Source organism: Alnus glutinosa, chromosome 14 (genome assembly GCF_958979055.1).
Source record: "Alnus glutinosa chromosome 14, dhAlnGlut1.1, whole genome shotgun sequence".
Classification (NCBI taxonomy): Eukaryota; Viridiplantae; Streptophyta; class Magnoliopsida; order Fagales; family Betulaceae; genus Alnus; species Alnus glutinosa.
Genome location: NC_084899.1, coordinates 1,979,499 through 2,004,288, shown reverse-complemented (window position 1 = coordinate 2,004,288; position 24,790 = coordinate 1,979,499). Strand labels below are relative to the sequence as shown.

Below are 24,790 nucleotides of genomic sequence, written 5' to 3'. Positions count from 1 at the left end.
AAATAAAAAATATTGTTCTTTGGCATTGGAAATGTGTGAGAGATTATCCTATTGAATACACATGATTTCTTAACCCAAAAAATAAGTCTCACGATTGAGAATATTATGCACTTCTATAGTGACCTTTGAATTACACTACACACCTACTTTACTACCTCTAGCCATCAATGAGAAGCCCATCCCCCTTTTTTCCTCAACCACCACATGTTTTTATTCATATTCACATGTTTGGGGTTGAGGATTTAACTTTGTACTGTACTTGATTGTGATCTTAATTCTTCAAACATACACAAATTTCTCAATTTCTTTTTTAAAGAAGATAGAGGGGCTAAGAACATTGTAGGTGTGACGTCTCACTTCGTCCAAGTATAACAATGAGTATGTGCTTATATGTATATTCGCACCCTTATTGACATAACGTGTTTTAAAGTCGTAATGACCATGAACCTTTCAAATCTCTACAGTTAAACGTGTTTCTGCAAGAGCAGTACTAGGATGGGTGACCTCTTGAAAAATCTAATTAGAATGAGCTAAAAGCGGACAATATTGTATCGTTAGGGGTAGACTGTTATAGTAGGGCTCATTGCTCGGGTAGAGAACTCCTGCTCAATCAAGAGATCTCCTCTTACACCCACCTGCCTAATAACAGGGATAGAAGTAATAACAATTATTCCCAATTGTACGTAGAGGATCCTGGACCAAAACTTCGACATTTTTTCTGTCCCTTTTTTTTTTTTTTTTTAATTATCTATCAAAACCTATTTTTAATGAAAAAAGATATGTAGAATCTTGCTCTTCAAAGACGGTTTAAGTGCATATTTCATGGAAGATTAGGTCCACCTACTAATTTGTTAAATTAGTTGGGAGTTCATCTCTCCTAGAACCTAGAGCTAAAGACTTAACTTTAAATCCATTGACTAAGCAATATACCTAACCCAAATTAATATGCAGCCGTCTATGATACAGATTGTGATTATGACTAATTTTATGGGTATTCCCACTTAGCCGCAAGAATTCGGGCAAAAAATTTGAGGAGATCTTAATTTAAAATAGTATATTTAATTATTTAATTAATATTTTAATTCTCTCTTTCAATTGTAAACTCAAACTTCCACTCATTAAATGAGACCCAACACATGAAATATTCAATTAAAATAAAAGGTAAAATTACGGAAACAACGTTTAAACTAAAAACATTTGTTCTGATATCGTGTTAAATTACCGCTTATCTCAAAAATTTAAACCAATAGTAAATAGTTAATTCAATACCAACTCACCCTAAAGTTTACCTATTTTTTGTTTTTTTTTTTGTTTTTTTCCTTTGCTATGATTTAAGTTAATGCTTAACTTCCATCAAACGACATTGAAGAACTTCCATATGAAGGTGACAATACACATTACCTATTGACTGAAAGAAGGATTGATTAATATCTTTATAATTGGGAGCATCAACTATCATGATAGCTCTCTCTCTCTCTCTCTCTCTCTCTCTCTCTCTCTCTCTCTCTCTCTCTCTCTCTCTCTCTCTCTCTCTCTCTCTCTCTCTCTCTTCTTATATTTTCTGCATCACATAACATGGCTTGAGTTGCCAATATTTAAGCATCACTTTCGACCTCAACATCATATAAGACTTTCTGTCTGCTGCATTTTTCTCTCGTATTTATTGCCATTTTCATTACGAAAAAAAAAAGGTCATGTAATAGATTCTACATTCTGAAATGTTTATAGGAGAGATCGAGGAAGGAGAATCCTTTTCATCAAGATTTTTGACAAGATATTTTGATTACCCATGAAATATAATACGATCTCTGCCTGTTCAAGTTGATGAGAAATGGGTGATTATCTTTGTCTGCTCAATGTCATTGGAGCTACCCAATGTGGCCTCTATTAAAAATTTCATATCCTTCTAGAGGCTTACTTATCGATCGAGTTGCGTAGCTTTTTTCAAAAAAGATTAATCAAATTGTACAAAAAGCTACTTGCATAGGTGATTAGATGTTCATAATATCTGCTCCAAATTAAATAAAAAGGAAAAAAAAAAAGAAAAGAAAAAGAAAGTCTATCAAACTAATTGTTGAGAAATTATTCATTTTCTCTCGTGGTCCTTCTCTTATCCTCTCACTTTTCAAAATCACTATTGAATTTGTGGGCCTATGTGTAGGACCCACATGGGCCCTAAGATCCAATGATGATATATATTGAAAAAGTTGGAGGATAAAAGAAAGACAATAGGAGGATATATAACTCGTCTCCTAATTGTTTAGGCAAATATTAGTCTCTTTCAAGGCTCTCATTTTCCATCCATCTAAAGTCAAATTAGTATAGGCTTATGGTCTATAAGTTCATCAACATATCATTCTTGTTTTTTTTTTTCATATCTAATCAAAGGATGTCAATTTTAAACACGACCCACAAATTCAATACAAAATTAGCATATTATAATTCAAAGATTTGAATTATTTGCTTAAATTGGTCAAGTTAAAGTTGGCTGATATAGTCTTATACACATGCATCAACAACACCCGAAACCGACACGCGAATTTGAGAAATAAATAAATGAAGAACAAAATACATGCTCGGAGGACACGTGAATTTGAGAAATTTCATGGAATCGAGGAAAATTTTGTCCAATAAGGAAAGGAAGAAGGCTGTAGTACGCCTACCAAATTGGCTTGGCAATTCGGGTTGGCAGATCGAGTTCGTGTCTACCCGTCGGGTTGGCGGGTTGAAGTACAACCCGATTAGCAACCTGAATAAAACCCGATTAATAATCAGGTTGGCGTGTCAACCCGATTGTGGTTTTTTTTAAAAAAAATAATAAAAAAAAAATGCCATAAACAAGTTGATGGACCATAAACGAGTCGTAAAAATGTCATAAACGGGTTGGTGGTTGGAAAAAATTAATCGGATCACAATCAGGTTGACGGGTTATACACACCAGACACGATTCTAATCAGGTTGACCCGATTAGCCCAAACTCAAACCCTATATTTTCGTGTCGTGTTCGTGCCGGGTTCGCGGGTCGTGTCAAAAATTGTCAACCCTATTACCAATGCTCATCTTTTTTTCAAAAGTTTAAGCAATGAAAAAAGAACATCCTGATTACAGTGGGCATCGTTACATGAACAAAATTGCATTGATAAATTTGTGGGTTTATAATGGCGTGGATTTCTGACTTACAAACAATTAATACAATAAACAAAACAACAAACAGCTATCAACTAAAACAACAGGTTGAAATGAATCAAATTACAAAAAAGAAGACTATTTTACACAAAAATAAAAAAATAAAAATAAAAAAGGCCATCCATCCATCCAGCAGAGTAACACGATGGCCCGAACCAAAATTAGAGTATGTCAGCATATATGGATTGCATATTTACTGCACTGCCCGTTTCTGTGTCTCAGTTGGCATTTTTTATCATCAATCTTGCATGGTCAGAAATAAGTATTGAAAGCGGGCAGCACGTGAAGAGCACCTGTTCACTTAGTCAACCTCCTTTGGACTCTTGAGCACCTGTTCTCCAGAGGAGAAGAAGCCCATCAGGTAAGCTCTGAAAATTGCAATATTTTTTTTTTCTGGTTTCATGCTATATTTAACATCATGAAACATGAGAGCCTTGGACCATCAGAGCAATACGCTTAGCACTCTCTGCGCGAAGGCTATCTCCTTTAAATCCAATCTGGGAGCAGAAATCATATTCAAGATACCTCAAAAACAATTTTGCACCTTTTACACGGTGAATAATTAGGGACTGCAGGAATATTTTCTAGGGCAGATGATTACCTCGCTTGAACTATCTGGAGAGAACCAACGCAACAACACTCCAATATGTACTACAGCAGGAATCAGCTTGAAAAGCAATGGTGTAGTCACCTGCATCATCACGTCGTGAGCTTCATTCAAATCACAATATTTGGTTGATTTTCCAAAAAAGATATACGACTAATAATAACTCGGTATTAACAGTACTACACTGCGACCAAACCATCAAATACTGCTAAATTCGATTCTATCAAAATATCCTAATTTCACCCACAGCATCCTGCTTAGATATCAACCAAAAAGAAGAATGAACAAATTGTTGAGATAATCGTTGCTCCAACAATTAGCCTACAAATCGACAAGCAATTTACGAGCAAATCATCTGACAACCCAATTGGTAGTAAACTTGCGATTGATCCTCTGGCAACAGAATTTTGGAAACATAATATGAATTGATTCTACTTTTTTCAAAAATAAATCATATTTTATTCAACTTTTTCTAAAAAGTCAAACTTCGAAATTCGCAAACAGAATAAGAATTCAATTCTGATTTAAAAAATTCAACACCCAAACGGACCCCCATAACTATTCCATAGGGTATTAAGTTGTTCCCAGAATTTGTTGCCATGCAAAAGAATGTCTTTAGTCAAATTGCCTAGACAAATTAAAATGGTTGACATTTATGTCTCCAATGCTCACGGGCTTAGTTCAATGTTAACAGTGATATGATATAAATAATTTATAATCCAACGGATTAATAGTTCTCTTCAATCAGTAATTGTTGATCACAATAAAATACACAGTAGAAAGAATTCTCAGGAACCCTGCATTTCATACTTATCACTTGCAACATGTAATAAAATGGACCACATACCAGACTGAGAGCTGTTGTGCCAAGCAGCAGTAGATACAATTTGCCCTGCAATTGAAATAAAGCCTTCAGTTGCAGGATCAATACATAATGCTGAAAAAGGAAAGTTTACACTTGGTGTTATGAATAAGAGTAAGGCAATCTCTCTCTCTTTCCCTTTTTTTTTTTCTTTCTTTCTTTTGGTCATAATATTGCTCATTTCAGTCTTTTTTAAATGCAACTAAGCTAATATTTTGCAAACAATTTAACCACTCACCTCAACTAGATGAAGATTTGAAGCACGGCTTAGAAGAACAAAAGCAAATTCTCCAATTTGCGCAAGAGACATTCCAACCTACGCATGTGGAATAACCTAAGACCCCTCCGTCAATGAAATTTATGACATAGACAAAATGCAGATGTAACTATACTAACAGTTCAGTAAATCTTACAAGAAGCGAAGTCTTATTGTTGTATCCAAATCCCTTGACAACAATGGCAATCACAATAGTTTTTATAATGATCACCAATATAACAGCTGCTAGCAAAATATCAACATGATTCCAAAGGAAATGAACATGGATTAACATCCCAATGCTGGCGAGAAAAAGAGCAGCAAAAAAATTCCGAATGGGCTCAACCTAAAAGACAAAACTCCATATGAGGGTTGATAAAACAAAGATCATCAAGTATTGTGAAAGTTCTGAAACCGAATGCAAAAGAGTATAATACTTGTTCAAGTGTATGTTGAGCAAGATCAGTTGTTGATATCATCACTCCAGCGGCAAAGGAACCAAGTTCAAGGCTTAAACCCAGCTTATCACTACACTGAAATGACACAAAAAAATCCAAAGCATCATTCGACTACAACAGGACACTATATAAACTTGCCCATTTCACATGCTCGGGTCGTGTACACAATGATATCAATAATATGCCAATATCTAATGCAAGAAGTAAGACTTGGGAAATAGACAAACCCAAGCAACAAGTAAGCAGAATGCCACCGATGCCAATTGATAGAGTTCATTAGTCTGCATACAAAAAGTTCAGTCAAAACAATGTATGTCCATAAAATGTACATCAAATTACAAGATGTATCCGCACCTGGGATGAAAGGCTTATCATGAGCTTTAGGAACCATGGTACACATTTTCGAGATAATATTGACAAAATGGCCAAAAAGGTAATTAAAACCACCAACCTGCAATTATAAAATTAGTATGTGAAAACCAAGGAATGATTGTAATACACAGTGAAAATAGGCAAGAGCCATTAACTGGCAATACTTATGCAATCGCTATAGAAAGTGGGCAACTAAGTCGTGCCTTGATGTGCCACAGACATCAACTATGCTATTTTTTATTTTATTTTTTTCTATGGGCCCTTGAATTAGAGCATCTTTTCCATTTTTATTTCGTCTTTGCTAGGTCATTAAGCAAACCTTAAAGTAGTGCAACTATTTCATTCCTGTGCAGCAAAAAATCCCAGAACATGGTGCCAAAACACCAGAGTCAAGATTTCCTATATCCATTGATAGAGATTCCAAGGCCTATACTTGTAAGATACTATTCTTTAAGGAGAGAAAAGCATAATTTTTCAAGTTAACTAACATAATCGTGCAACACACAAAAATAGCAGTGGTTAACAGAAGCCAAAGTAGAATGGATTCAAAAGTTTCATAATTATAATTCTCTGAAGCTAGACTCACACCCTGTTCTTTTTGTGTTTTATGTGTATTATAATCTGTCAAAAAAAACCCAGGCATCTACTTTCAGAGTGCATGCACGTACTAAAAGCATATATGATTTACTCTTACACGGGTAAATATCATAGTGTGCGTCCTAAAATATTTCTATATTCTATTAAAAAAAATGAATAATCTCCTTTTCCTCCCACATAAAACGTATGTTATGTAGAGTATAAGATTAACATCTAGTGTCGATAAATGTCTAAAACTTTTTAAGCAAAAATTTCTTTAAGAACTTTAGCTTCAACATGTTCAGTAAAATCCAAATGCTTCTAAAGTCCATTCTTCCACTTATATGATGATCAATTAAAGATAAATAACCAGGTTTTCACTCACTTCAGTGAATCTATTGCAGATTACTGATCCTTTTTCTAAATCGCATCAATACCCCCACTCTAGGCTAGCCTATATCAAGCATAAATACTCAATCCCACACCCTCCCAAATCCCAGGCAGCCAGCATTTCCTTCCTAGGTAAAAGAGACCATGCATTTTAAGATGGCCTGACCAAGGCAGATCCAGATCTCTTTCCAAAAAGTTCAATTCAAACAAGCTAGCAGGGCCAAGCTATGGACAATGTGATGGCATATCAGGGCACGGCCTGGCTGATCACTGCTCAACCAGATGACTGTCCGTAGTGGGGCAGAAACTTGCAGATTACAGATCAATCAAATTATCGAGTTCTTATATAAACATAACCCTGAAAGTACATCTGATGATATCAGTTTCACAATGATAAATGGAAGCAAAGGACAGACAGAAAAATTATCAGTCAAGCTTTTAAACATCAATTGCACACAACAAATTTACTGGTGGTGTGACACATAAAGTAAGCCCTCTTCTGAAAATTTGAATACACTATATAAAAGAGGTGTGGTCCATTCTTTGCATTGCTTACGATTTAGTCATGGATATTACTCCTTGAAGAATGCCAGAAGTACCACCGAGAACTGGAAGCAAAGCGAACAGCAAACCTACAGCACAATCCTGGTAGGCCAAATTGCTTGAAACTTAGCCGCAGAATTTGTATGTTATAGAAACTTTTGCATAGAAAATAAATCTTATAAGCTAAATAAAACTTTTATTTTAGATTTTCACGATTGTTCAAACAACAGGTACCAGTCACATACCTGCAAGATAAGGGTGCCGATTGTGACTTGACCATGAAGAGCACTAATACTATTTTTTTCCATCAAAAATTTCAAGACCTGCAGGACAAACGAGATGATACAAGCACAACTATATTTCAAAAAGAGATCTTCGATATCAATATTAATAAAGGCAAATAAGATAAACTGGAGAAATAAACAGAATAATGAGTCCATATAAAATTTTGGTATATTCGTGAATTCAATGAAGTACATAATTTTGAAGCAACACCAATGAGTACATAATTTTGAAGCAACGCTAATGGCAGATATATAATGAGATGAGATACCCATAACCCATTCAAAATGATTGCAAAATTGAAAGGTTAGTTGGGATACAAAAAGACATTTTCACACATAGTTGCAGAGACCTCAAGAAAAGACGAAAAACAACAAATGGAAAAAATAAATAAATAAAAATAAAAGAAGAAGAAAACATTCCATTCTGCTTGAAAATGCGTGAACAAATCTTTTATTAGCAAAATAAACCAATTTAACTAAAACAAATCTCTTATTCAGCACAAAGCATCTATTAGATTTCAGGGAAATCAGGTCAGGACCCTGTGCTTTTGGCTATTTTGATTTTAAAACTCCAGTTTTCAATTCGATAGATTTGAAACCTGAGTTTGGGCTCATTCTAAATTGAAGACCTCCGTCAGCATTCCCATCAAATTGATAACCAAAATGATTGTGGAAAGACAATTATAACCTTTAAATAAAAATAAATAAATAAAAAAGCCACTTTTTTTTTTTGGCTTTTTTCTATTCTTTTTTAATTTTTTTGATCTGAGGGTTATAATCATCTTTTCACAGCCATTTGTTATCAATTTGACGGAAATGCTAATGGAGCCATGGAGGTCTCAAATTTCAAATGGGTCCAAACTCAGGTCTCAAATCTATCAAATTGAAAATTGGGGTTTTAAAATCCAAAATGGTCAAAAGCACAGAAGAATTCTGACATGATTTCCCTAGATTTTATTCAAAAACATTATTTTTTTCTCTAAAGATTCATTACCATATGAATCATATGATAGATAGATATATAAGGATTTAAATCTACAAAATTCTTCCACCCAATCAAGCCCATTGGCATAAGCAACATATACTGAGAGTAATGAATCAATATAATTCCACCTATCAAAGACAAAGTCAGCATATTGGGAATCAAATATAAATCTATAGAAAGAGGTTTACCACTGCTGTCGAAGACATAGACAGCAATACACCAACAAATACCCCCTCAGAAGGCTTGCCACCACACAACTGCAGAAAGCATGTAGCTGCATACATCAGAAATTCATTGATGGAAGTTTATTCATGTTAAAGAATAGCATGTATACTATCAATAAAAAATTCTCACTTCGTGCTAAACTGCATCCAATCACAATGTTATTAACTAGTTACAGTACAAGAAAACTTCAAATCAAATTTAAAAAAACCTTTTAATTGATCCTTTTTGGCAAGAAATTTACTTGTGAAGCCTCATAGAAGCACAACAGACTTCTAAATATCATAAAATAAGCAATACAATTTATATGATTAGAGAATTCAAGTGGACAACAATAGATGAAGGTTGATTCTTGGTTGTCGTGCAGTGGGTTTTTATCAGATATGCCCAAAAAGATCAAGTATAATGCTAGACATACCGAGGCTGTTACTCCACACAAGCACATAAATAGGAAAATCTGGAGTAGACCTCCTAGAACTGCCACGGCTCGAACAACACGAAGCTACAAATAGGGAAAGAAGAGACTATAGCAGGGTTTGAATCAAAGATAAAACAAATACATTAGAAGGAAGAATGCAGGAGGAAAAATACAAGCCAACCTTTGCTGCGGAAAACTCCAGGCCCAATGCAAAAAGAAGAAAGATCACACCAAACTGAGCAACTGTTTCAACCTGCACTAAAATGGACATGATGTGTGAATATCTCAAAATGCTAAAGTAACATGTGAATAGATCACATGACAGATCAACGGACTTGAATCTTCGTCTGTATCATGATGATAAAACGGCCAACATAACTGTGCATGACCACATTTTCTTTCACAATATTCACAAATGATAGGGAAGGAAAAAGACAAACAGCTAAGGTATGCTTATACAGGTAATTTGTAATGTCACAGGCTAGAGACAGAGTCCAAATTCAGAGATGATGGTTATAAATCTTATGCATGCATCAATATCTGTTTCTCCAAATTTTCACATATTAATAATGTAAGAACTCTAAATGCATGGAGACAATAATGTTGCAAGATAATTATATTAAATTTCATTCTAAATTCATGATTTCTATTTCAATAACAAACAAGTAAATAAAAATCATCATGGAGACAAAATAACAATAACTGGTCATAGACATGAAGGCAACATACTTGCACCATTTCACTAACAAAGCTCAATCCCCCAGGTCCAATTACAGATCCTGCAAGGAGATATCCAGAAAAGACCTGCAAAAAATCAAAAGAGGAAACCCTATTCAGAGGCAATATGGTAACTATAGAAATAAATCAAAGACTCAAGCAGTGATAAAGATCAGACCGGCTGTCCAGCACAAGCAAAGGCAATGCCCCCACAAGTTGCAGAGACAATTACAACTACCAGATCTGATATCAATCTGCAAACACATCAATTTGAGTTGGATGGATTAGCCAGCAAGTTGGTGCCAGTCATATATGTAATGGGGTTCAAAACAAGGAAAAGCAAAAAGGAAGAGAAAATGTAAGCTAACCTCAAGTCCACTTGTAGCACAGGATACTTAGACTTTCGATTGGATATGATAAAGACATTGTCCTAGTCATATAAAAGCAGCACCATAATTCTATCATATCATCTATAGCCCCACACCAGAAATGTATCTTGATAGAAATAAAAATTTCAAATGACAAATACAAGACATACCTTTCGATCTATTAAAGTTGGCATATCTTCTGCCCGATTCTCGCTATCCAAATTAAAAACATCATGAATATGGAACGACCTACTGTACAGGTCAGAAAGATTTCAGCAATATGAAATATTCGGGCTGAACTTACACTTGTTTATAAAAACCACTTGCATTCAAGAGAAATCAACAATCTTTAAATAACAGGATAGAAAACATACTTCTCCTCCTTGGTATCATTTTTCTTGGTCTTCATTCTAGCAACAGTTTCCAAAACCGCCTGATAAACCAAACATACTAAAGTTCAGGTAACACATCGACCAAGCATTTGCTAAATTGCTTGATTTCACTTTCTTACACTAGCTTTAGTTACTCAAAAACACCTTCCGTTGCCTTAAAAAGTACCCTAAAGTTTATAGCAGTGCTAAAGAATGTGTCTACCAACCTGCTGCTCAGTAACACTGTTGTTGAAGCTACCAGCATCCGTGACTGCAAATGAAACACCAAGGTAAGTGATGTCAAATTCTATTCTTACTTCAAATCATCCTACATGCCCTGTTTGATTGGTGCAAAGGACCAGGAAACTGAAATTAACATGACTAATACGACCTACCTAAATTAACTAATAGTCTCCACTTCTTACTCTTTATCTTTTCCCACATTTTCCAGCGACGAAACAGACCCCAAGTACACGCAAAATTAAGTTAATCAAATTTCCTAATTGGAAGGGGGAAAAACTAGGAACACTATGAACACTATGAACAGCTCCCAGAGCAAAAAGAGAAAACGAAAATGCACACAAAGATATAAAACAAAATTGAAAAATTGAACTGGTCAAAAGAACCAAACAAATAGTAACGAATTAAAAGAAAATTACAATGGGTAATTTTTCTGAAACTACTGCAAGGACAAGAAGAAAATGAAAATAATGCTAAGATTAACAATTAATACTCATAAATTCTAATTAAGAAAATTAGCTATTAACAAAAATTCAACACCATTTTTAAAAATCCAAAAGCCCTAGTCCAACCACCGCAAGAAGAACCCGAAGAAGCAAAATGCATAACCATTAGAACACAGATTGGGAGAGCTCAGATCTAAAACGGACCCTCGTTTTGCTCGTTCTCCGGGAACTCCCTCTCCAGAGCCCGATCGATCATGTCCGCGAAGCTGTCATCGTTAGATCTGCGCGACACGTTCGACTCGGCGCCGGTGGCATTGCTCCCCTCCACCACCGAGTCCGACTCGGAGAACTCCGTCACCAGAGAGCGAGGAGGCCCAGAACCGAAGCAGAGAAGAAGATCACAGAGCAAGAACAGCGCGGGAATCGCAGAGGATCGCACCCGCATTGCCGAGGCTCGGAGCGACCAATCGAGCCGTTAGTGCGTAGGTTAGCGCACAGGCGTCCTATAATGCGCCCTCCCTCTCTCTCTCTCTCTCTCTCTCTCACACACACACACACACAAACTGTGTAATTGTTTGCAGATAGAGAAAACGAGAGGGAAAGTTTTTGTAGTTCGCGTTAGGAACGAAGGTTGCTGAGAGTGATGAGTATTTTGCTGATCCCACACGCGACGTATCTGCGCGTGTGAACTGATACTTTGAATGTTTAGATCCTTAAGTAAATTTTAAACTTGTTTATTATATTGATTTTTCAAATATTATTTTTTATTATTTTAATATTTATTATAATTTATTAATTTTAAATACAAATATGATAAATATCTTAATTATTAAGTTTAAAATAATAGTTAACTTTTTTTCAAAAAAGATATATATATAATACATATATAATTTTTTTACAGCACTTAAATCTAAAACCGTATTAATTCATTTAAAAAAAAAAAAAAAACCGTATTAAATTAAGTTGTTGAATGAACAAAAGGTATACATTATACATAAGATTTAGGAGTAAGGAAAACAAGATACGGTTGAGGCGTAGTTATATTCCATTTAGAGTGTTTTTTTTTTCAAATTAAATTGAAAGAATTTTTAAAAATTTAATTTATAAAAATAATATACGTTATTAGAGAATGTAATTCTTATGCATTTTTAATAGAATAACAAAGCATGTGACGTGTGTCAATGTTGAACCATGTTATCTACAGAAACTGCGAGACTCACTAACAAACGATTGTTAGCCATGAGACTTAGCAAAATGTTGGAACATTTGGTGAGCTGTTGTAGTACTCACCAAATGTGAAAAGAAAAACATTAATAAATCTCTAACATTTTTTTTCCTATCAAAGAAAAGAAGAAAAAAAATGATTGAAAATGAATATTTAAATGAAATAGTTAAAGTTGATAACTAAAATAGAAAATTGAATGTATGTACTTTGAAAAAGTTAATAATTAAAATATAGATATGTGCTTTTAAAAAAAAAATATTCTAATATAGAGAATAAATTTTTTGAGTCAGTTGTGTGAGTGAAGAGTAATGCCGTACATAGGATTTATGTTTCCCTTTTATCCTCAAAAGTGACGTGACATTTAAAATTTTCATTAAATTTGTGATAGATTATCATTAAATTTTAATATAATTGTGATTTTAAAAGACACATCACATTTGAGAGATAAAAAAAGAAATGAAAAAAAAAAGAAAAGAAATGAATCCTACTTATATCATTACTCGTAAGTAGGGTTGTAAACCCGGAGCCGGTTCCCGGTTATTGGGCGAAACCGGGAACCGGCTCCGAAGTCCCCGATTACTGAATTTCAATAACCGGAACAAGAACTAGGTACCCCGGTTAACAGGGGCGGAGCCACACTATGGCTTGGGGGGCCCAAGCCAAAGGGCTCCCAAAAAAAAAAAAAAAAAAAAAATCTAAAAAAAAAAAAGAAAAAATATAATTTTTACCCCTCTTCTTTAAAAAATTTGTAGTTTTGGCCCCCCCCAAATTATTTTTTTTTCAATTTGGCCCCCCCAAAGCCTAAAAGTTGGCTCCGCCCCTGCCGATTAACCTGGGATTACCCGGTTATCCGGGGTGAAATCGGAGATTACCCGATTACCTCGGGTGAAACCGGTTATCTAGACCAGGTACTTTAAAAATAAAAAATAAAAAACAACCAAACAGCAACCAGAATTATAATTCCATTCATTTTCCACATTTTTCTCAGTAATCAAACAGCAAAAATTCACAACCAAATCCAATGTGGTAAACCGGGTGGAAGAAGACTGGTTCTTGTAGAGCACAAAGGAGGCTGCAGCGGAAGGAGCGTGGCCCATGCCGACGAAGGGCTGACTACTGCCGAAGCTGGCGTCAGAGTCTCGTTCAAACTAGCGAAAGTGCTCCAGAGAGGTTGACGGTGGTGGTGGGTTGAACGACTCATTTGGGCAGTGGCGCCCACCGCCTGTGGCTCTCATCATTTGTTAGGGGTCTAAGCAAAAAGGGAGCTTTTTTACAGTGATTTGAAAATGATCCGTTGACAAGAAGAAAGATGAAGGAAATAGACATTACATAAGAAGCTTAAGGGAGAAGAAGGAAGAAATGAAAAGTCAGAGTCAGTAAGAGATTCGTGCGTGAGTATATCGAGGTCACAGAAGGGTGAGGCTCGAGGTTAGTGTGTTTTACAGCTCTACAAGAACTCCTTATTTTGAACGATATTAGACCAGTCCTTTGCCTAGCCCAAAGAAAAAGCCCATGTTCAATATATATATATAGTCGGAGTCGGTTATCCAGTTATAACCGAGTGTCTAGGAAATAAATAATCGGCTCTGGCTCTGAGTACCCAGTTACAAATAACCGAGTACTGAACCAATTTCTTGATTTTTCAATTATTAGGAGTCAATTTTTCAACCAATTATAACCGGTACATAATTACACCACCTCTACTCGTAAGTAAATCCTCTTAAACAAAGGTTTTCTTCATGTAATCCTCCAATTGACTCTCCATTATTTACCACTAACTGCAAAAAGAATTATATTATAAAATTGGTCACTGTATTCAAAGCCTAGTCCAAGGCAAACCCCATGGCCAATTATAAGCCCAGCTTGTGGGGGAATCGACTCAAATGGGGTTTTGGACCTTCTTCATGCAGTTGGGCAGCCACATCTGATGGGCCGCTAACTTGTTTCTGTTTTTCTATTTGTTGGTTTTTCTCTAAGATTAATGCTAAATATTATATATTATCTCAATGGGCTGATTCAAGAAAATTAGATAGGAATGGATGAGAACATATATAGTATTTAATAGGAAAAAATATACATAACTTTCTTAAACGGATAAAATTTTTTTAGGTTTGTAGGAAGTTTCATACGACCCACATATAAGATTGACATGTGTCCCTTGACATGTTGTTTTAATAGAATGTGATTCTCACATGTTATTTTAATAACATTAATAGAAAAACAAATGTTTATCACATGTTTAAAGGATACATGTCACTCTTATATGTGAGTTGTACGAAATTTCCTACAAATCGATTTATAGGAAATTTCTGTCATTCTTAAATTATCATTTCATTGTCAATGTCCTCATTAAACTACCAATTGTGTCAATGTCTCCCCTAATGACAAAAATACCCTTCATAAAATTATTTTTTAAAAAAACTATAAAAACTATTAAAAAAAAAAATCTAAAATAACAAAAATTTATTCTAAAATATAAAAAATAAAGGTTTTTTTTTTCTTCGTTTTTTCATTAATTTTTTTAATATTGTTTTTTAAAGAATAATTTTTTAGTTTTTTTTTTTTTTTGAATTTATAAGGACATTTTTGTCTTATTGAAACAAAATTTAGGGTCATTTTTGTATTTTTGTTGGTCTTAGGAAAACACTGACATTTTTTTAGTAGTTTGAGGGAGACATTAACACAATTGGTAGTTTGAGAAGACATTGATAATTGAGTAGTAGTTTGATAGAGATATCTGTATTTTTTTCTATTTAATATTTTTTTTTTCTTTAATATATATTGTCACAAATAGGATTGAGATTTATTGTAATTGATTGTCCAAATTACAATTAATTCAAATAAACAATTGAGAGAGAACACCTATAGAATTCTCTGTCCCAACAAGTTCCAGGTTGCTTGAACAATGATTTTATAGACTTGACAAGCTTGTGGGGGTTCCATTCTTAAATCTTAGACCATCCTTCAAGGTTCCCTCTATGCATTATTGGGAATGATTTCAAACATTTTTTTAAGAGACAATTCAAAAGGTTAAAAATAAAATGGTAGATCTGTCTCTTTAATATGTTTTTTTTATAGAAATTTACCCCAAGTTTTTTTTTTTGGTTGGATGGACACCTTCTCCTCAGAATTGTTGCAAACTTTCACAGTTCTCACTTCTCATTGATAAAAGTGAAGTGTTGGAAGAAAAAATGTGAAACAAATTGCACAGTTAAGCATGTTATAATGAATAGCCCAGCTTGTAGATGTTCCATTTAACTCACATATAATTTAGGGCTTGTTTGAATGTGTGATGTTTTTAAAAAAATATTTTAAATTACGAATATCGAAAGAATCTATTTTTTGAAGTTATGTTTAAATGGTTTAGAAAACCTGAGACAAAATTTTTTTTTTTTTAAAAAAAAAAAAAAAAAAAAAGGATAAAACTTAAGTAGAATTTAAATTCTAAAAAATAATATTTGAAAAATAATTATTAGCCAAACTTGCCCTGCATTTCAAACAAGTGAGATATGTTTGCAATAGCAGTTTCAATGATTTATTTTCTACTTGAAGGCATCTCAAATTTTGAAAATCGTCTCTGTTATATATAGCCATATCTACTTATAATTTAAGGGAAAAATCAAATTTAGTCATTAAGTTTTTATGTGATTTTAATTTAGCACAAAGGTTTTCAACTTCGACAATTAAATCTTTAAGTGTTTCTTTAATTTTAAGTAGGTCACTCCGTCATCTTATTGTCTAATTAATTAATCACATGTCATGTCAAACCAATAAATTAATGCTTCGTAGCTCTCGTTTGACATGTCGTGTGTCAACTGTAAATGACACATGACACGATTACATTAAATTAAAGATATATTCTAAATAAAAAAAATTTAAAACTCTTCATTTATGGTAAATTTGTAATTTTAAATAATTGAGCCACATGACATGTACAGTTAGTATATTACGTATCAAACAAGAGTCATGTGGCATTAATTAATTGGTCTAACATGACATACTGTTAATTAATTGGACAATAGATTGATAGAGGAACCTATTTTAAACAAAGGAAAACCTAATGACCTGATTGTCAAAATTGAAAGTGTAATGACTAAATTAAAATCACATGTAAACCTAGGGACTGAATTTGTTTTTACCGTTTGTTAAACCATTCTCCTTCGCCTTTCTATTGTCAAAACAAAAACTTTGACAACCAACTCAAAATACAAAACGCTTAAAAGTCTTTTAACATTCACGTCATATCATAATACTTTTGTTTTTTTTTTTTAAAAAAAATACTAAACCCTGAAAAATATTAACAAACGGAGCTACTATGTTTACAATTTAGTCTTGCATATAGTTTTTTCAATTAAAGTTTGGCCAGGGGCTGAAATCTTAGACATATATAATTAAGACCACTGAGATGAATTGACATAAACCAGCAAATGCATGATGCAATCACAACTTCCAGCCAAAAGCGCCCACTGGCTAAGATTTTCGTACCTTGTTTCCATTTTTCTGTTGGAAATCAACATTTTCAGTGCCAACTGCCACACTGCCCCTAGTTTTGCGTAAACTGATGGCTCATAATACAAGAACGGCCATTGGAGTATGTTTCCCAAAAAATAATTCATAAAGTAAAGGCTAGTTGTCATTTTTCTATACACAGTGAACAAAGGGTGGTTGGGGGTTGGAGAGTCACAAAGAGAAACACGTGACGCTAATTACAAGAGGAGAAATAGAATCATCCAATCACCGAAAGTGTTTCTTAGAAGAATGAAAGAAGCAAAACTAACTTGGTTTACAAGAGAGAACTTGATTGACCAAGCAATTTAAAAATATAATAAAGCACACAGAATCACATGGTAATGGTAGTGGTAGTGGACTAGCGGTAGTGGGGGGAGTACAACTTGGACTTGTTTAGTAAACTAAGCTATTTTCAAAGCACACAAATAGTGATTTGAATCACCGACAATTTTGCTGTTTGAATTGCTAGGAAATCGGGTAGAAAATGTGAGATAGTTCATATGGAATCCATTCGTCCCAACAGGTGGGTTGGCTGTCCGAAATTTGTTAAGGCATGTGGGTCCATAGAGACTTTCACATTTACTACCTGAAAGATAAAAAAAAATTGCTGAAATCTTTATCCGCAATCAGTTTTAACTTTCAATAAGGAAATGGTTTATCAGTAACTACCATATCTTCAAATCTAACTACCTTCCAATTACAATATTGGTAAATACATCCTGTCTGAACCTATATATACCCCCCCCTTAAGTGATGTTTTGCAATCAGAACATCAGAAATAGATAGAAGGAGATGGAGATCCCTCTGATAGATTTTAATGAACTGAATGGTGAGAAGAGGAGCAAAACAATGGCGCTTCTTCATCAAGCCTGTGAAAAATGGGGCTTCTTTCAAGTAAACAGGATCTCTTCTTTTATATATTATTGTATAGTCTAAATTGAATATCTGATTTACTATTCATACTAATGAAAAAAAAATTCTTCTGCAGGTTGAGAACCATGGGATTGACAAAAAGTTGATGGAGAAAGTGAAGCATTTAATAAATACACACTATGAAGAAAACTTGAAGGAAAGCTTCTATGGGTCTGAGATAGCCAAAAGCTTAGAGAAAGGAAATACCTCTGATATAGACTGGGAAAGCAGCTTTTTCATTTGGCATCAACCAACATCTAACATCAACAAAATTGCAAACCTTTCGAAGGATCTCCGGTGAGTCAATAGTATGTCAAAGTTGCAATATGACTTGAACAATGTGGCATTTTTAATTGCATGCATGTATATATATGTATACGAACTGATATTTATGCATAATTCAGTGAAACAATGAATGAATACATAGCTCAACTGGTTGAGCTAGCAGAGAAGCTTTCTAAGCTCATGTGCGAGAATCTTGGTTTGGAGAAGGGTTACATAATGGAAGCATTCTCGGGGAGCAAAGGTCCTTCTGTGGGGACAAAAGTGGCAAAGTACCCTGAATGTCCTTATCCAGAACTTGTTAGAGGACTTCGAGAGCACACTGATGCTGGTGGAATTATACTCTTACTCCAAGATGACAAAGTCCCAGGTCTTGAATTCTTCAAAGACGGAGAATGGGTAGAGATTCCACCATCCAAGAATAACACCATCTTTGTGAACACAGGAGACCAAGTGGAAGTATTGAGTAATGGAAGGTATAGAAGTGCGTTGCACCGAGTCGTGGCTGACAAGAGTGGGAGCAGACTCTCTATTGCTACCTTCTACAATCCTGCTGGTGATGCCATTATCTCTCCAGCTTCAAAACTCTTATACCCCAATCACTTCCATTTTCAAGATTACCTGAAGCTTTATGCCACCACAAAGTTTTCAGACAAGGGTCCCAGATTCGAGTCCATGAAGAACATGGCTAATGGTCACCATAGTGTCGCTGCCTAGAAGTACCCATTACTTGGAATATATATGCATCACTCAATCATGGGCGTCTGTCGGTTTCTGTTATTGTTATGCTTTCTTCATGTTTTGTTTTTGGTCCAGCTAGCGCAAATGTTATGTTTTTCAATTCTCAAAAGAGGGAAGATATGATGCTTCTATCCCTTTACTCCACCCCATTTCCTTTCCTAGTTAGTTCTGAATGTCAACAAACCATTAATGTTGCACTGGTAAAGCAGCTATATATGCAGTTTTCTATAATAATAATAATAAGCACTCAGTTTGTATATAGTCAGAGAATGACTGAAGCTCACAGCAACAAACAAGAATACAGAGATTTTCATAGAATAGCTACAAGTTAGCCAATTTAGATAATATAGATTTGGTAACAAGAGTACTGGTTTTCTCAACAGCTTCAATCAATAAGAGCTTATGAGACTTCAACAATGGAGAACATTTGGTGACAAGACACAACAAAAAGTTTCCAAATTTTAAAGATTTGGAAAAATTTACAGCCAATTGCTGAGCTTGGTAAACAATATGATCAATGGAATCTTGAGTTAAATGAACATTATGATTTAAGATGATTTGGAACAGGTTAAACAATGATTCTGTCCATACCAACTCATTAGATAGCAAATGTCGATGGCAGGGAAGACAGATAACCCTCCTTTCATCTTTTTCTCCACAGAACAGCTTTTGGCAAAACGCGGATACATGAGCTGGGTGCAAACATTCCCTAATGATCCTCGTGATCACATCGCAGATGGGGTTGTTGATGCCTTCTCTCCGTAAAATCAATGGAAACAAGAGTGCATACACGGCTGCTTTCTGATGAAGCTTGCAATACTCTGTTATTGCAGCCACAAGCACACGAGAAGCTGGTTCTTCGAGAATCAACAACTTGGGAAGGATGACTGAGCATAGAACCTGGCTCGGCCAACTAAGCTCTTCTTCGCTTCCATTCCCAAGATGCGAAATTAAAACTGAAGCAGTCTCATCATCCGCCAGCCAAGGTTCTACGAGACCCAAAACCACAAAAGAATCTCTGCCCTTGCCCAAGCAAAGTTGGCGAAGTTCAGTAGCTAAACCCACGGCTTTTGAAGAAGATTCAAAATTCATAATCCTAGCTTTCAAACAAGTAGTCTTTTCCTGAACTTCAGGTTCAAGAGGTACATTTGCGGGCCGATCAATCTCCATTTCCTCCACAACTTCATTCAACTCTTGTCCTCCATTCTGTCCATCTTGCTTGGGAATATCTAAACTATCATCATCATTGCCAAGAAATGTTGAATCCAATTCGTCAGGCGAAATAGGAAGCCAAGGGAGAAGAATATCATTGGCACCCGCAGCCTCCTTAAGCCAACCCGGTACTGATTCAAACTCTTCAACCACGCCTTCTTCCCCAGAATCCATACCCAAGCAAGAAATCCATTCGTAATTCGACTCAGACAATGCATCGAGCAGATTGCGCGCAGCTCTCCTGACCCAAAAATCAAGGCCCTGATTCCCACTCAAAACGTTCCGAGCCAGCCTCGACAAGTCCCGCGCGCTAAACCTCTGGCGCTCATAAGCCAGAAAAGAGAGAACCCGAGCCTGAACTGTACTCGGTAAAGTCTCTATAAACATGACCCTGTTGATCAAAATTTGTAACAAGTCAAATAAAACCAAAAAAGTTCAATCAAAATGAAGATATAGGGTAATCGGGTTGTATAGATTTTGTCTACCGCTTTGTGCAGGGAGGCGAGGAAGGAGTAGAAGATGACGAGCACGCGATGACAACGGCGTCAGAGGGTTTTGTGAGCAACGAAAGGAAAGCGCTCGTGGTGATTGGGGTTGTAGACGATGAGGCGTTGAACGCTTGGTGTAACCATTGAGATGCTTCGGCCTCAGGTGCCGGGGATTTCAGGAAGATCTCGAAGAGTGCGACCCATGACTCCATTTTCGCTCTCTCTTCCTCTCAGGCGTGAGGCTGAAGGAGCTGGGTCTTAGGGAAGAGAAAACGCGGGAATGTTTTTAACTAAAAGAAATTGTTCAGAGAAGAGGATTCGGCTTTCCTTTCAAACAACATCAAAAGTTTATCAAACCAACAAAAAAATCTCCAAGAGAATGAGAGAGGAAGAGAAACATGACTCATTAATAGCTTGGGTTCGCAATTTAAAAAAGTACCGTTTAAAAATTATGATTTTAAAATTTGTGATTTTAAAAACATAATTATGCATTTTATAAAATTACAGTTTAATCTTTAAAATTATGCGTTTTAAAAAAATACACCTAGCCAATGATTTGAAAACGTAGAAAATTCCGTTTTCAAATCGTAATTTTTTTAAATGATTTTCATTTTCTACTATTTGGTTTAAAACCGTACTTTTTTACTACAAAATTGCAATCCTAAAAATGCACCCTAAGAGACGAAGATGATTGAAAAAGAAAAAAGAAAAAAGAAGCAAACTTTACATAATTTCTTAAATTGTAGCTGTTTTTGTAATTACTCTTACATTTTTTTAAAAAAATTATTCAGTGTATTCATATTTCAATTTACTTTGTAATTTTTTTTTTTTTCAGTTTTACTCTTCCATTATGATTTTTTATTAAATCATTTTTTTTAAAAAAAAAAAAATCAAAGATTCATACATCAATATTTTTACAAATTTCATTAAACCTTAATTAACGTCTAAATTTTTTTAATTTTTTTTTTTTAGAAATGTTAACACTCTTTCGTTAAGATTTAACGAGAAATTAAAAGATTGATATATTAAATTGATTTTTTTTTTAAATTTAAGAGAATAATTGAGATGTGAGTTAAACGAAGGTAAAAAAAAATAAAAATTAACAAAACAAAGTGATTCAGGGAAGGCGTGAAGCGTCAGAGAAAGAAAAAAAAAAGGACAGGTAGAGCTGTGCGAAATTGTATGGCACAACTGCACAAGGCAAGCACGGGCAGAGCTAGAATTTGAAATTTGAGGGGTCAAATGAAAAAATATATATATATATATTTGGGGCCAAAACTTAAAAATAAAAATTAAAAATTAAAAAAAAAAATGAACTTTTTTTGGGGATCACCTTGTGCCTTGGGGAATGATTTCTAGAAAAATCCCCTTGCTAAAACAGTGTCGATGATAAGTATACAGGAGGAATGCTACATATCATCTCCTTGTCTTTTTTTTGTCCTCCCAAAATTGATGTGGCTCTTAAAATCACCATTGGATCAAAATTCAACAATGATCTATCATAAATTCAATGGTGATTTTAAGAGCCACATCAATTTTGGAAGGACAAAAGGAGGACAAGGGGATGATATGTAACATTCCTCAGTATATAGATATAGGTAGGCCATAGGCGGGCGGGCAATATTATCCGTTTCCGCCTATTCATATTTCACTATCTGGCATCTGCTCATATATATGGGTTTTTGTCAAAGAAAAATGATATAAATGGGATTCACAACATAAATCTTACCCATGTAAATGAATTATAATAATTATTGTGTAAAATGTATTCCGGAAGGATCACTTCCATATGGCAGAATGGTATTGGCCGCTGGGTAGAAATCTGCCGGTAAAAAGTAGTAAAAAATATATCTTTGGTAAGAAAAAAGTTGCCCAAGCATTTTATTTTTGTAGGCTGAAAGTCAAAAGCAATCGCTTTTGTCTGCAATAGGAGCGCCCCAGCTACCTTACTTTGCACACCCACAAGATCCTCATCTATCACTCTGACTCTCAATTCCACGCCTTCCTCTGAGCCATGGGAGTGAGCAACAACGTAACAGCAATCCTCAACTTCGTGGCCTTCCTGGCCGCCATCCCCATCATCGCCTCTGGCATCTGGCTGGCCAACAAGCCCGACAACGAGTGCACCCACTACTTCCGGTGGCCCGTCGTCATCCTCGGCGCGCTTATCCTACTCGTTGCCCTGGCGGGCTTCGTCGGCGCCTATTGGAACCGCCCGGGCCTCCTCGCCTTCTACCTCTGTTGCATGGCCATCCTTATCGGCCTCCTCCTCATCCTCCTCGTCTTCGCCTTCATCGTCACGCGCCCCGACGGAGGCTACTCCGTCCCCGGCCGAGGCTACAAGGAGTACCGGCTCGACGGCTTCTCAGCGTGGCTCAGAGACCACGTCACCAACTCCGGGAACTGGGATAAGATTAGGACCTGTTTGGCTGAGTCTGACTTTTGTCCAAAGCTTAACCTCAATTACATCTCCGCTGATCAGTTCTTCGCGGCTCATATCTCTCCTCTTCAGGCAAGTCGTGTTTTTGTTCTCTGTTTCCTTCAATTGTACTTAGACCAGGCTATTTGGGTGCTGGCGTCGCCGGAAAAACCAAAAAAAAAAAAAAAAAAAAAAACAAAAATTCCAATTTAATTGTTGATTTCATAAGGAAACAATGATACCCTTTTTCTTCAATTTTGTTTCCGCGTTGAGAATTCTAAAGGGTAGCCATCAAAGAATCTCGAAGAAGTAGGATTTTGGTGTGTGTTCATCCAAACTGGGTCTTAGTTTTTCACTATACTAAAAATGCCGCGTTGTCGTTGACTGCCGCAACGACTTTCTGAGTCCCATGACATCCGTGTCTGTTCCTTATGGAGGTCTTACACTAACAAGTCTCTCGGCATGTCGGACCTTCGCTTTTGGCCTATCCGAGATGGTCGTTCGTATTCGCTCGTCAAATTTGAGTCGTGTTAAAACATAAATATAAAACATCTCGTGGTGCTGTGTGGGGTTTTCCCTGCGCTGTAATGGAAGGAAATTGTTCCCATTAGTTTTTGTGCCAATAGACAGAGGTACCTTCTAAAGCAATTATCATGAGAAATCATGGAATATAGACCTGGTTAAAGTAATAATCAACCTAGAATAATTGAGGTCACGATTTTGTCTTTGTTGCAGAAGATAAAAAGTAGAGTTGTTATGGTTGCCAGCTTTCGCATATAAAAGTGACATAGTTTGGTGGGGTGTCATCTTTTTATGCCCTTTTGTTGCTCCTTTATTGTTATCATTATTGCAATTATATTCTGCTTGAAGTGAAGTTCTGGTTCTGTTATCTTACAGTCAGGATGCTGTAAACCTCCAACAGCTTGTGGGTACGGTTATGTGAACCCAACATTGTGGGTAAACCCGGCAAACCCGGCGGTTGACCCGGACTGCCTCTTATGGAACAATGATCAAACCCTACTGTGCTACAATTGCAACTCTTGCAAGGCTGGTCTATTGGGGAACCTGAGAAAGGAATGGAGAAAAACCAATGTGATTCTCATTGTTGCAGTGGTGGTGCTCATATGGGTCTACCTCATTGCCTGCAGTGCCTTCAAGAATGCACAAACAGAGGACCTCTTCCGCCGCTACAAACAGGGCTGGGTTTGATCTTGTTACTGTCTCGTGACTTGTCACATTGGTGGTAATGGTTTGATTCGGATCTCCGGCAATTTGATGTCCGAATTACTAAGAGTTCTTTCACATTTACTGTCCGAATTGTTAGCATCTGGACAGCAAAATTACTGAAGATCTCTATCCGTATTGGTTTGCGTTCTTTTTTATCCTTTGATGGGAGTGTCTTTGTCACTAGTGTATATACATTTCTCTGTTGTTTTCTATCTAGAATGAACACAGACGGTACTTCTGAAAGCAATTGCTGCAAAAAAGGAGTTTTCGGATGCTGACTAGTGGGTAGTATTTAATTTTGTGTGAAGATGAGAATAGAGAATCCCAATAATGAGGTTTCCATCCATGAGTATAAGATTCTTCTATTTCAGTGGTAGTTGTTGCTTCCCAGACAAATCCATTTTCCTTAAATGCTTGACTTTTTCTTGCAGGCATCCTCACATGCACACCTGCACTCACACCCGTAAAAGCTTT

The 24,790-nt window shown here is 35.7% G+C and overlaps 4 protein-coding genes across 7 annotated transcripts; 2 read left to right on the top strand and 2 right to left on the bottom strand.

Moving 5' to 3' along the window:
- Window positions 1-3,102: 3,102 nt before the first annotated feature.
- Window positions 3,103-11,985, bottom strand: LOC133857011 (K(+) efflux antiporter 4-like). Of its 3 annotated transcripts, none has more exons than XM_062292100.1 (20): window positions 11,506-11,985; window positions 10,843-10,886; window positions 10,619-10,677; window positions 10,415-10,496; window positions 10,245-10,306; window positions 10,055-10,130; window positions 9,889-9,963; window positions 9,341-9,412; window positions 9,160-9,243; window positions 8,708-8,776; window positions 7,496-7,573; window positions 7,264-7,352; window positions 5,724-5,820; window positions 5,597-5,650; window positions 5,349-5,444; window positions 5,069-5,257; window positions 4,894-4,971; window positions 4,641-4,685; window positions 3,788-3,877; window positions 3,103-3,683 (listed from the first exon to the last, which is right to left on the bottom strand). In XM_062292100.1, exons 1-20 carry the CDS (start codon window positions 11,744-11,746, stop codon window positions 3,603-3,605), a joined length of 1,761 nt encoding a protein of 586 aa, XP_062148084.1. In that variant the 5' UTR covers window positions 11,747-11,985; the 3' UTR covers window positions 3,103-3,602. The 3 variants fall into 3 exon arrangements, with proteins under 3 accessions (XP_062148084.1, XP_062148086.1, XP_062148085.1); XM_062292102.1 differs by having other exon boundaries at window positions 3,103-3,517; XM_062292101.1 differs by having other exon boundaries at window positions 10,415-10,493.
- A 5,786-nt stretch (window positions 11,986-17,771) lies between these two features.
- On the top strand, window positions 17,772-19,229 carry LOC133857014 (1-aminocyclopropane-1-carboxylate oxidase 1). The gene is made up of 3 exons (XM_062292104.1): window positions 17,772-17,929; window positions 18,024-18,244; window positions 18,352-19,229. Exons 1-3 carry the CDS (start codon window positions 17,828-17,830, stop codon window positions 18,944-18,946), a joined length of 918 nt encoding a protein of 305 aa, XP_062148088.1. The 5' UTR covers window positions 17,772-17,827; the 3' UTR covers window positions 18,947-19,229.
- Window positions 19,230-19,276: 47 nt separating this feature from the next.
- LOC133857013 (uncharacterized) lies at window positions 19,277-21,064 on the bottom strand. Its single transcript, XM_062292103.1, has 2 exons — window positions 20,668-21,064; window positions 19,277-20,573 (listed from the first exon to the last, which is right to left on the bottom strand). The coding sequence occupies exons 1-2, from the start codon at window positions 20,880-20,882 to the stop codon at window positions 19,292-19,294; spliced, it is 1,497 nt and encodes a 498-aa protein (XP_062148087.1). The 5' UTR covers window positions 20,883-21,064; the 3' UTR covers window positions 19,277-19,291.
- A 1,514-nt stretch (window positions 21,065-22,578) lies between these two features.
- On the top strand, window positions 22,579-24,692 carry LOC133857207 (tetraspanin-2). Of its 2 annotated transcripts, none has more exons than XM_062292386.1 (2): window positions 22,579-23,186; window positions 23,991-24,692. In XM_062292386.1, the coding sequence occupies exons 1-2, from the start codon at window positions 22,685-22,687 to the stop codon at window positions 24,296-24,298; spliced, it is 810 nt and encodes a 269-aa protein (XP_062148370.1). In that variant the 5' UTR covers window positions 22,579-22,684; the 3' UTR covers window positions 24,299-24,692. The 2 variants fall into 2 exon arrangements, with proteins under 2 accessions (XP_062148370.1, XP_062148369.1); XM_062292385.1 differs by having other exon boundaries at window positions 22,582-23,182; window positions 23,987-24,692.
- The last annotated feature ends 98 nt before the right edge of the window (window positions 24,693-24,790 follow it).